At 39.4% G+C, this 13,207-nt stretch overlaps 1 protein-coding gene across 1 annotated transcript in view; it reads right to left on the bottom strand.

Moving 5' to 3' along the window:
* Positions 1 to 7,213: 7,213 nt before the first annotated feature.
* Positions 7,214 to 13,207, bottom strand: part of LOC109920080 (WD repeat-containing protein 72-like) — a 101,832-nt gene continuing 95,838 nt past the window's right edge. The window contains exons 14-15 of the mRNA XM_048615732.1: positions 7,885 to 8,111; positions 7,214 to 7,261 (exon numbers count right to left, since the gene is read on the bottom strand). Of these exons, the coding sequence (XP_048471689.1) occupies positions 7,214 to 7,261; positions 7,885 to 8,111 (275 nt within the window). The remainder of the gene's footprint in view (positions 7,262 to 7,884; positions 8,112 to 13,207) is intronic.

The following is a 13,207-nucleotide window of genomic DNA, read 5'->3' as shown; positions in this document are numbered from 1 at the left end:
GGTCAAAACTGAACACAACACCCAGGTGTAACCTAACCAGGTCTTTGTACACGTGTGGCATGATTTCTAACATCTTCTATTATATCTAGGGGACAGGAAGGTCCAGGACATTTTAATAACCTATGTAATTGTCCCTAGAAATCTCTTTATATCCCCATTGCTTCTAACCTGTTCCATTCACAAAATACTCTGACATACCCATTTTAAGTCCAAAGTGGATGACCTTACATATGTGTGTATTGAAATCCATTTGTCATAACCTGATCCATTCATTTAATTTGTTAATATCACTGTAACTTTCTCCTGTCCTTATTGCTCATAATACTACCTATCTTGGATTTGTGACTCGTTATCAATTAATAGTTGAGGCCCCTACATTGATCCCTATAGAATACCATTTGTCACATGCTACCAATTAAAATACCTGCCCTTACATTCTGTCTCCTGCTGTTTAGCCAATCCCTCAGCCTTTCATTCCACAAGCTTCAATTTTAGCTACAAGTCTTTTGTGAGGGACTTTATTACTGGATACCTTCATGTAAATAACATGTGTAGACTTTCCCCTGTCCACTATCTGAGTCTCTTCAAAAAAGCCAATTGGCATGATCTACACCTCACAAACCCTTGTTTTTTTGATCTGAAACAGTGAAATTTTCAAGGTTTTCGGTCACTCATCTGAAATTCTGGATTCCTAACCACAAATGTTACAACAGCTGGTGCCTTATTCCCTCTTTTTCCTTTCTAAATAATGAAGTGACTAGCGTAATTTTCCACAATTAATGGAACTCTTCAACTTGAAAGATTGTTGGCCTCTGCATTGCTGTAAGTATGAGCTTATGTCAGTGTGGCAGGGACAACAGGGTGTCTGGGACATTACTGTACAATGGGACTAACAGTCTATTTCCTTAGAATGACAGTAGAGGTTTGAAAGATGCAAATGAGTAAATGAGAAAAGGGTGAATTAAAGTGAAAAGTGTTCCAGAAAGAAAAATTAAGCAGGACAAATAAAAATGGATTTATGAGAAGAAAGACAAAGTAGAGAAAAGAAATCAAAATATTACTAGCAACAATTTACCGCCTTAGAAATGAGACTCACAAATTTAAAGGAACGGTGATGCAGAACCATAAAACTCTCAAATAAAAGGTTACTTATTGTTAAGACCCAGTCCTAATTTTCTTGACATAATAATCTTTCTTATTGAGAAATATATGTGCGAACACAGCAGTCTCATGGAACATACAGGTAGGATGTGAGGCAACTTCTTTTTCACAAGGCTAACAAAGGTACAGCACAGACCACTCAGTAACCTTAATTCTAAAGATATCTCTATCTTGCTACAAGTTGTTGACTGATTCACACATTAACAAAGGCAAACTCTAATAAATACCATGATTTTGATAGAAAAATCTGTGCTCGTGCATCAGGTCAAACAATAATTAATATAAAGAAAAGGTCTGGTTGCTGAAATGGTCCTTATATTGGAACACAAGTGTCAATTAGTGATCCCCTGAAAATTATAACCATCGTGATATTATTTTCCTAATGTTTAATATCCTAAAAACATCACGTATTCTTTAGCACTGTACAATGGTTTCTGTTATTCCAAGTTAGCAGAAATTAATCCACGTATTTTGTAAAGCTTTCACATTTCAAGAGATTTGTACAATGGAGCACAATTTTCTAGTATTCAATATAACTAAACAAACTCAAGAATCTATGATTTGCAATAAGCACAAGAAAAAATTTGAATCTGAAAACATCACAAATGATTTCCTAATAATCATGCATTGTTTCCAATCACCATAAATCTGTGACTGTCATAATATTTAAGAAACATAAAACACATCATTCAACTCACTGCCAGCAAGATCTTGGAAAATCCTTAGATAACATTATTAAAGCTTCACTAAGTGCACACTTCTTTTCTATCACAATATTTGTTGCAAATTTCTGTCAATGTTTCTTTCAATGAGACATCACAGTTTCAAGGCTTTACACAGCAAGATGAAGTGTGAAAGTGGAAATTCACCTCAGTTCAAGTGATTTCAAAAGATTTTCAACAGGAGGGATGTCAATAGCGCAGCCTGTGGGGGAGCAAGGAATAGCTCATACCAACTTTTGGATTTGAATTTAACTGCCCAGCTGTAGTTGCCTGAAGTTGCTATCAGTTTGACACCTGCAATGATAGTGAACGGTGACAGTTTTGCCAACAGTACAACTGCAAAACTCAAGCCAAGAAAAATAGCACATCCTTTCTGACAGCGAAACATCTGTGTCTGCTACAGATGCATGGGAGTATCACCACCTGCAATTTCCCCTCCAACAAATGTACCATTCTGACTAGGAATTATATTGCCGTTTCTTTAATGTCACTGAATCAAAATCCAAGAACACCAGTAACCCTTTGGGTTTCCCTACATCAATTTGACTGCAGCAGTGTACACAGTCAATTTAATTGCCTACCTACAGTGGGTAACAAACGTATTAAACCCAATCAATCAGAAATTATTTGCTTCACAGTTGCCGAATTTCTTTCAAACTTCTTTTCCAATTGATTCAATGGAGATTTATATACCTTTCCCAAATTAGCTTCTTCTCTGAATCCCTTTCAGAACACTATGGATGAATTTTCCCATTTTCTCAGGGAGATTTTTGGAGGGTTTCCCACCACGGCCCATGGAGACTTTTCTCATGAAATCTTCTGCTGCTCACCATGTTATTTATCCATTTGAGCACCATTGCTCAATTCTGTGACAGGAGAGGCAGATGTCCTCACTGCTGCAGTGACATTCTGGTGTTCAAGGCAGAGTGGGCAAATTTCAACCCCAGCTGAGCACCACTTTGAGCCCTGTAAACTAGGCACTGCCCGTTCCATTGTGATGCACAATCATAACCACTAAGGATGTGTTGCTGAAATGGAAGCTGGCATCCCGTTTCAATGATAGGGACCTGGAGGCACTGGTGGACATGGTAGTGAAGGAAGGACCATCCTTTTCCTGGGAACCAGCAAAGGAGGCAACCAGACCCAGCCAGGCTGGAGATAACGGCCCAGGTCAAGCAGTCCCACAAGAAGGTGATTGAGCCTCACTCCACAAAGATAAGTGCCACTGCATACTCACTCTAACTCTAACTGCATACACCTCCCAACGAGGAAAATGGTCTACCACTCTCACTTTTGCTTGCAGCTTCCCCAGTCAATAGCTCTCACACAATTCATTCACGCAAACTACTTCCTGTCCTCTGTGCTTCCTACCCACTTGCTTGGGACATCTTACTATGTCATCTGTTCCTGCCATTTTCATCTCAATTAATCCCTCCTTGTGTCTCACTGAAGGAGAAAAAGTCACACAACAGGGACCATGAGGCCACAGGCAGACAGCAGGGTGGCATATCACCATAAGAAATAGGATCGGGAGGAGGCCACTCGGCCCCTTGTGCTTGCTACACCATTCAATAGGATCATAGCCAATCTGACATTCCTCACTTCCACTTTCCTGCATTTTTTCTATAACCCTTGATTCCCTGACTGATCGAGAAACTGTCTCATCCTTAATTTATGTGAGGGGAAATAGCAGAAGAAGACCATAGCTACTCAAGTGAGGACACCAAGACTTCCTTGTCCAGGGAACCCAGTTTGCTTTATTGTGCTGTGTTGCACCACCCTCCCATTATCACTATGTTATGTTATTCTTAATATGCTCAAGCTGCTACACCTATTGCAGAACTAATGGTCTTTTCTGTTACACAGGCACCAACAGCACCCTTATAACCTTCACCCTAAAGAAACCAGCTTCTCACCCCATCAGCACCTCCTCTGAGGAAAAGGTCACAGTTCGTCAGAGGAATCACCAGCAAAGCTGCCTTCTGCCCACTCCACCAGCTCAGTGACTTTTACCTTGGTGGGTTCTCTTTGTAGAGAGACAACCTCGTAGCCATATCACCATACCACAGCTGGTCAAGGACGAAATGCCCCTAATCCCTGGCACTCTGAGGAACTGCCAGAGTCCAGGTACCTGCTGAACTCCAGGTAGAACATAACCCCCGGTAGAACATAATGCTGAGCATTAATGACTTTGCGCAAATGCATAGACGCAGGTAAAGCAGGCAAGTTAGAAATCTAATAAAAACAAGCTGCAATCCATGTAGCACAGTCCTAAAATCTCTAGTGCTTCTGAGGTGTAGGTGGAAGTGAAAAACCACAATTGGAAATTTGTACCTTGAGAGGAGTTAGAATGTGTAGCTTGCTACCACAAGGATTAGATGAGGCAAACGGCTTTTGGTGAACAAAGGATAAATAAAAAGGAATACCAAAGATTTGCCGATGGAATTTGATGAGGATGGTGGGGATTTTCTCAGACTTACAGGTTCCTCATCCAGTGGTTGGAAGACTGTTGAGGAGCCCCTGTCAGCTCCATAGGGATGGCCCACAGAATAAAATGTCCTTCAGGCAGTTAACAAGCTGCTGTGGGTCTTCCTGACAAGTGAGGTCCCTGGTGGGGATCCCATTACATCATAAGACCATAAGAAATAGAAACAGGAGCGTAGGCCATTTGGCCCCTCAGATCTGTTCCAACAATTAATAGGATCGTGGCTGATCCGATATGCCTCACATCCACTTTCCTGCATTTTCCTCATAATCTTTGATTCCCTGACTGATCAAGATATCTACCTCAGTTTTAAATATACACCAGCACACTGTCCCCACAGTTCTATGCGGCAAGAAGTTTTAAAGATTCACAACCCTCTGAGAAAGAAATTCATCCTCATCTCAATCTTAAACTGCCCTCCCTTTTTTCTGAGACTATGCCCTCTGGTCCTGGAATCTCCCATGAGGGGAAACATCTTCTCTGCATTTACCCTGTCAAGTCCTTTAAGAATCCTGTATGTTTCAAAGACATCACATCTCAATCTTCCAAACTCCCAACTTGCTTAGCCTTTGAGCATAAGATAATCTGATCCCTGGGGGGAAGATTCTAGAGATCCATTAAGACTTGCTGACTAATTAGCTTCTTAGCAGTGAGCCACGCAGCAGCTACTTGCTGGTGGCCCCAGACCAACCCAGAGGCAAGGATCACAGAGGGATCCCAGGCCACAGGTGAGCGAAGACCGGATGGCGGTGATAAAAGAGGAAGCAGGAAGGTCAAAGGCAAGGGTGGGAGACAGCTATCAATGGCCAGTCATCTGCCCAATTTTGGGTTCTTCATTTGGGCACTGACTACCCGATGGCAAGGTATCCCCTGTGCAGGATACGAATGGCAACTGCTGGGTGGCCTACCAAGGTCACGAGAGATCAATGCAGCCTCCATTTAATCCCTGAGCCACTATTAGATAGTTCAGGATTAATGAGTGTCAATTGGCTCAGAAATAAGCCTAATCAAAATCCTGCCAGAGGCTCCTGAGAATTGGAGGCGGCTTACCTATAGAATTATACATTAGAATCACAGATTCCCTACTGTGCAGAAAGAGGTCATTGAGCCCAGGTACAGAGATTTATATGGCATCTCTCCCATGATTGGGTGGGTACAGCTACCAGAATTCCCATGGTGGTGGACTGCATTAAATCCATTTCAAAGTGTGGGTGGAGCCTAGTGGATGGTAAAACCACAGGCATGGATATGTTGAGCCAAACGGATTTTCTAAGTCCTGTACACACTTTTGAAGGTGCTGAGATTTTCAATTCACATGATTTCTCTTACTTTGTCACAACTAAACTCTGATTAACATCCACAACCATCCTTAAAGATGATAAAGATTGCCTAACCAATCCAAGGATTTTCTCAAGCATTCAAAACAGTTAAACACTACTACGATAAATGTGTACACACTCAAAGTTTAAGCAGTATTCAGTGGGATCATGCATGTCCATTGATTGACAATTAGCAGTCCTGAGGAATATTAGTTAGCATAATTTATCAAAGTCATATAAGAGCCATGATTCAATAAAGTATCAACAAATGTTCAGTCATACTTAAAAGAAGCATTTTAAAAGAAAAAGAAATAAATTCATTAGTAATATTCCAGATTTTATAGTCAGTGTGAAGTATAGTCAGTGTGAAGTACAGTCAGTGGAGAACAGCATTCATTACGTTTACCACTATCCGCAGATTTTCTGAGAACTCTTTCACTGTGACTTGCAGTTAATGCAGAGCTTAAACAGGGGAGCAGAGGCCTGTGAGAAAAAGCAAGCAACAATGTGTCCCTAAAGCTAATTTGATTGAAGATGCTTACTTAGATATGCAGAGTCTAATCCAGGAGGTGTAAACTGAAATTTCAATTTCAGGTCAAGAAAGTAAATGAAGAGAGTGAAAGAAAGATGGGACTAAGAGAGAGGTGAAAGAACCAGAATGAAAGAGACAGAAACAGAGTTAAATTAAACCATTTTATTTGTTTCATTTTTGAAAATCTCCAACAACGACGAAACCTTTGGGAATGAGAATCCACACTTGTAAAGCTGAATGTTCAGTGCTAGAAAGTGTTTACAATTAAGGCATATTATATATTTTTAAAGCGCCATTTCCCCTTGTAAGAACAAGCCCCAATTTTTTTGGCATGTTTAGTGGGTGTACAGTGAGTAAGCATTGCTGTCTCATACCCTTCATTTGTTTGAGTACTGAGATTTTCAAAGTGATCCTGTTAGAATCGTACTTTTGGAGGAATATGGAACCATAGACAGCAACTTCCTGAACTCTGCATTGAACTGCACATGTGCACATGACGGAGGGCAGTCTCTGATTTCCTCCCTAACAATGGTAATGCCGATAGTCTTGTTGCTATTCTTACTACAAAACCAGGTCAATGAAACATTCCCAGCAACAGAATTCAGGATGTCTGCAGTCTCAAACTTGAGAGCTTTATTAAAACAGATGTAGGATCTGTAATAGATCTTGCCATCAGAAAATCTGATGAGAAATACAGGAATTCAACAACAAAGACAGATCGCAACTTATACACTTAAAATGGGTTATATTTATAGACTTGCATATTTTAAAATTCACTATGAGTGATACCTTAGCATATATAAACTTCATAATAGTCAATCTCAGCATTGATCATCACACCAAATGATCCAGTTTATCATCAACAGTTTCACACATGTAACAAACAAGCTCCATTGTTTCACAGAGCCTGAAATTTGCAAGCAATTACAACCTCCATACTTTTCATGTACATACAGTTGCCTGTTGAAAATAATAGCAAAAAGCAACATGAAGGTTAAGGGGTGTATACCAGAAGCTGCTGAATCCAAACTAGCTTTAGGAACTACACAAGAGATAAACAAATTGTATTCAATTAACTCAATAAGTCTTTACCTCTGTAGGAAATATTTAGGAGAACCTACTGTAAGGCAGTCAAATAGAGCACATCTTATTGATGTAGGAAGGAGGTTGAAGTAAAATAATAACCTTTTGTTTTGATTGAGAAAAATGTGAAATAATATTAAATATCTTTGTGGTGGTGAAGTGGTAATCCAGAATCTCAATGTTCTGTGGACACTGGTTCAAATCCTGCCATGGCAGATGACAGAAATTAAACTCAATAAAAATCTGGAATTAAAAAGATTGTCTAATAGCAACTATGTAACCACTGCCTTTTGTTGTAAAAACCCATCTGGTTCACTAATGTCCTTTAGGTAAGGGAATCTGCTGGCCTGGCCTTTATGTGGCTCCAGACTGACACAATGTGATTGAATCTTAACTGCTCTCAGTACAATTAAGGATGGGTGATGCCCAAGTGGCATGATTGTATAAAAAGTAACTGATGTCAAGTCTTCATTCACCATCCCAGTATTCACATTATATTTAGCTTTCTGATGCAAACACACACTAAAAAAAAATTAACAGTGGATACCCAAGAGATATCTCTATTAAAATAACTTCAGTTACCTTCTCTGCAGATTTAGAGCTTTCAGCAATTTGGAACGCAGGTGAAGAGGAGCTGAATTTGAAAGAGCCAGATTGTTTGTAGCTGGTGTTCTTCTTTTTGATTGGATCTGGAGGTTTCACTCCCAAAGATACTGAATCCATCACATTCACAAACGTAGATGATGTGTCATCACATGAAGCAATGATTGCTTTTGCAATATCACCGATCTCATGTCGATCAAGTGTACCTACCAAGGGAGTTAAGAACATTGGCAATATAAACAACAAAGCATTTCCACAGAGACAGCTCACTTTCTTCTTGATGTGAGAACATTTTTTGAGCCATCTGACTGACTATGTTGACGAGCAATGAGCATTCAATAAATAAATAAAACTGTTTATATGTCACTAATATATCTCAAACAATAACTCTGTCTTAAGGTATGAGAATCCACACTTGTAAGGCCTAATTTTAACCTATTCTCATATTACGCCAGTTGATTATGTTATAAATTATTGCTACAGTCCTACCAGACCACAGGGCTGCTCTTTCATTACAGAGAGATGACTGGTGGTGAGCTTAATCTGAGGGTGACCCTGCCTCAGGTGAGGAGAGAGGTTGAGAAAGAGGATCCTTCATGGTTACCTCTGCCAGTGCAGGAATTGAACCCACACTTTTGGCACGATAGACCTACTGTCAAGCCAACTGAGCTGAACCCACTCTCTACACACACCCCGCCCTGCCATTTATGTTATGGTGTAAGTTAAGTGGGAGATTTTATCAGGCATATGTCCTATGCTGTGTCACGATTATGCGTTCTAATGCTGCAAGCCCCATCTTGCTTTTGTGTGCAGTGGCTTGAGGATCTCCACCGCAATATTTCCTACTGTATCCAAACCTAGCATATAACAGTTGTCACACCGCTGCCATTTCAGGCTCCATTTCTGACCAAGAAAATGGATTTATAAGCTGCTCCCATTCTTGTGGCTGCAGCACACCAACTTCTGGATTTCATGTTATTCTGTGCGTATGTGGACTCCCAAGCTTCAGTTTCAGTAGAATAATGACACTGAACACTGACAGGTACCATCACAAAATGCAAAATCTTTCTTTTGCTAAGTTCAGTTACCATCAATTTGTTCTGGAGCAAAATAGCATTGCACTGTTTACAGAGTCATTGAGTCATACAGCATGGAAACCAACCCTTTGATCCAATTCGTCCATGCCAACCATGTTCCCAAACTAAACTAGTACCACTTGATTACATTTGACCCATGCCCCTCCAAATCTTACCTATTCATGTATCCAAACGTCTTTTAAATTTTGTAACTGTACCTGCATCTGCTACTTCCTTTAGCAGTCCATTCCACACACAAACCACTCCCTACGGAAAAAAATTGCCCCTCATGTCCTTTTTAAATCTTTCTCCTCTCACCTTAAAAATAAGCCCCCTAGGTTTGAACTCCCCACCGTAGGGAAAAAGATCTTGCTAGTCACCTTATCTGTGCCCCGCATGATTTCATAAACCTCTATAAGGTTACCCCACAACCTCCTGTGCTCCAGTGAAAAAGTTCCAGCCTGCCCAGCCTCTCTCTAAACTCAAACCCTCCAGTCCCAGCAACATCCTGGTAAATCTTTTCTGAACCCTCTCCAATTTAATAATATCCTTCCAAAAGCAAGGCAACCAGAACTATACACAGCACTCCAGAAGAGGCCTCATCGACATCCTGTACAACCTCACATGACGTCCCAACTCCTACATTCAAAAGTCTGAACAATGAAGGCAAGCATGCTAAATACCTACTTAACCACTCTGTCCACCTGTAATGCAAATTTCAAAGAATTAAGTACCTGAATCCCTAAGTATCTGTTCTACAACACTACTCAGGGCCCTACCATTAATTGTACAAGTCCTGCCCTTGTTTGTTTTACCAGAATGCAATACCTTGCATTTATCCAAATTAAACGCCATCTGCCACTCCTTAGCCCTTTGATCCAATTAATTGAGATTGTTTTGTAATCTTAGACACCTTCTTCACTCTGCACTAAACCACTAATTTTGGTGTCATCCGCAAAGTTACTAACCATGCCTCCTATATTCTCATCCAAATTGTTTATATAAATGACAAATAAATGTGGACCCAGCACCGAACCCTGTCGAACGCTGCTGGTCACAGGCCTCCGGTCCGAAAAACAATCCTCTCCCCCCGTCCTCTGTCTCCTACTGTCAAGTCAATTTTGCATCCAATTGGCAAGCTCTCCCTCAATCCCATGTAATCTAACTTTACTAATTAGTAGTCGGTGATTTACTCATTAAAGCTGTTAATAAGGTTTGCAGAAACCTGAAAAAAAGGACAACTATTTCTTTACTGAAAATGATTTTTGAGATTGCTTGGTGCAAAATATGATGAACTCTGTCTGTGTCAATTTCCATGTTGCATGTGTCCTCGTAAAGTATTTGCCTTCCTCAGCATCAACATCCTTCATCTTGATGAACACAAACATAAAAAGGGAATTATTAGTACTCTAGTGGAATGTTATCACAGACGTCTTAATGGTCAGCTTAAAAATGCTGGCACATGAGCCCTGGGAACATAGCAGATGCATTAGACAATAATGGACATCATTGTTGGATAGAATGTATACCCTTGTTGGATGTGCATCATTGATGGATTTAAGGAGATCACAATACAAGTGGCAGAGAGTGGAAAGGAAAAGCTGGCAGTGTTATTGCTCAATAAACATCTTCTAAGATACATTCCTAAATCTAATAAAAATTTAATGCTCCATTTTATAGTGATGCTCCATTTCAGTGTTATATTCTTCTGGCACCCCACCAGAAAAAAAACCTTCTGTTATTTATAGTTCAACAGCCCTGTAAACAGTTCACTACCCAGAGTCAAATAATTGAGCTGTAATGTTACATACACCGGCTCTGGTCATGAGAGATAAATGTTTAACATTATTGTCTGATCACTTATGTCCTTAATGTGCTTAACAGGTATGGTCACTTTGCAACCTGCATATTTCTTCTTCCATTGACTAATCTCAACTTTGCACTCCTTGCAACTTGGAAAGAACTTTGCAGTTTGTTTTACCTTGACACCATTTGGCTGTGTCAAAAGGCAATCCGATCGCTGAGCATCACAAATGAGCCACTTTGCCCACTCATGGAGTACAAATGGCAGATGTCATAGTAATATTGTAGACTGCACTGGTCAGTTCACAACTGTGGAATTATGTCCATTTCTGGTCACTGAGGCACAAAAAACCCCTTCAAGCTTTAAATGGGGACATGGAAACAAATCCTAGATTAAAGGACTGAATTATGAGCAAATATTGCAGCCGAAACAGTCACCAATGATGTTTAAAATGACGTTAACTGACTGATTTGGAGAATGAAGGTATTTTTCTATGAATAGACTTGGCCTCTATATTCCTTAGAATTCAGAGGAATGAGACAAGAAAGATATAAAATTCTTAAAGGACTAGGTAGATTAAATGTTGGGAGGATAATCCTTCCAGCTGCGGAGTCTGGAAATAAAGGTCACAGTCTCAGGATAATGAGTTGTACATTTAGGATTAAGGTGAGGACAATTTTCTTAGCTCAAAGAGTAGGAGATCCTTGGAATTCTCTACTCCAGAGTGTTGTGGATTCTCAGCCATTAAGTCTATTCAAGATAGAGATTAATAATATTCTTATATGCAGGGAATTAAGAGATATGGAAAAGTGGAGTTAAACTTTAAGATCAGCCATGATTCTCCCAATGACAGAGCAGATTAGAAATGACCCAGCAGTCTACACCAGCTCCTAGTTCTTACAATATATTCTGTAGATAAATTAATTTCAAACTAAGTCTGAAGTAACCTACACCAAAACAGAATTTACTGTACCGCACTGTTAAAAACACCATTTGAATAAATCAATCAAAAATGATTTTGGTGTAGATTACTTCAGACTTGGATTTGAATTAATTAATCAAAAATGATTGCTTGATTGATTTATTGTTGTCACATGTACGGAGATACAGTGAAAAGTGTTGTTTTGCGCGCTGTACAGGCAGATCGTACTGTACAAAATGCATCAGGGTAACAGAACAGAGTGCAGAATACGCTGTTACAGCCGCAGAGAAGATGCAGAGAGAGAGAGAGATCGGAATTAACATTTGAAAGGTCCATTCAAAGTCTGATAATAGTGGGAAAGAAGCTGTTCTCGAATCTATTCATACATGTATTCAACTTTTATATCCTCTGCCCGAAGCAACCAGAGTTAATATAACAACAGGAAATTAGAGGTAATAACTACTCTTTCAAAAAAACTCAAAATAATATTAAAAAAATTTAACATAATTCCTGATTCATTTATTCTAACACTTCTTTGAATTCCAACCACCTAGCAGTGGAAATATATTTCCATAAGATATTCTGCTTAGCCTGACTTCGAAAATGACTTATTTAACAAACCTCCAGCGCTAAATGTGAAATTGAAATATCAAAATTTTACTACTTTTGTAAACTAGGCACAATAGGAAAAAGAAATAAGTCAGCTGTAATTTAATTGTTTTCACCGATATCATAAAACACTGAATCACAGAAATCAAATTCTGGGAAATATCCCAAACTGTAGGCCTGTCTGTTCATTTTTCAGATGCCGGTGGATTTGTCATCAGTTTCCCGTTTCTATTTGGTTTTTGTCAAGTATTTTTGGTTACTGCCAAATGAACAGTGTCGAGGATTCACCAATGGTAAAAAACTTGGAAGGAAAGTCTTGGCCAAAATTGATAATTGGAAGTTGCAGCCCTCTTATAATTCAGCCCTGATGCTTTTTGAAATATACATTTTCAAAATGGTTTCTAAGCATACAAATATACATTTTAATCCATGCAATGAAAATAAATGTACAAAACTATTGATCAGAACAATGCAACACAATCAGTATTTATAACTTTATTAAATTAATTTAACTTTGGTAATTTTGAATGCATCTCCCAGAAGATTCATTCAGGCTGTCCATGTTCTTAAACTGTCGAGCTGAAGAATGATCAACCAGGTAGAAATTGACTTAAGGAAGGTCTACACCACAAGGTGAGACATTAGTCCAGTCACAAACTGGCTAAAGTCTGTACTTGGCAAGCCATGACTTGGATTTTATGGTCAGTAGCAAATGGGAAACACTGGCCCATCATTGCAAGTTTCCCAGCTTGTAAAATATCTGTGATATTTTGTACTGCGATTTGAGGCCATCAGTCAAAGCAGAACAGTACCCTCATGAGGGATACTGGACCTGTGCACAAAAAGCAGATAAACTAACTATTATAGATAACAAGGTGTAGAGCTGAATGA

This window comes from Rhincodon typus, chromosome 33, assembly GCF_021869965.1.
Source record: "Rhincodon typus isolate 14 chromosome 33, sRhiTyp1.1, whole genome shotgun sequence".
Classification (NCBI taxonomy): domain Eukaryota; kingdom Metazoa; phylum Chordata; class Chondrichthyes; order Orectolobiformes; family Rhincodontidae; genus Rhincodon; species Rhincodon typus.
This window is presented reverse-complemented; position numbering and strand designations above follow the sequence as displayed.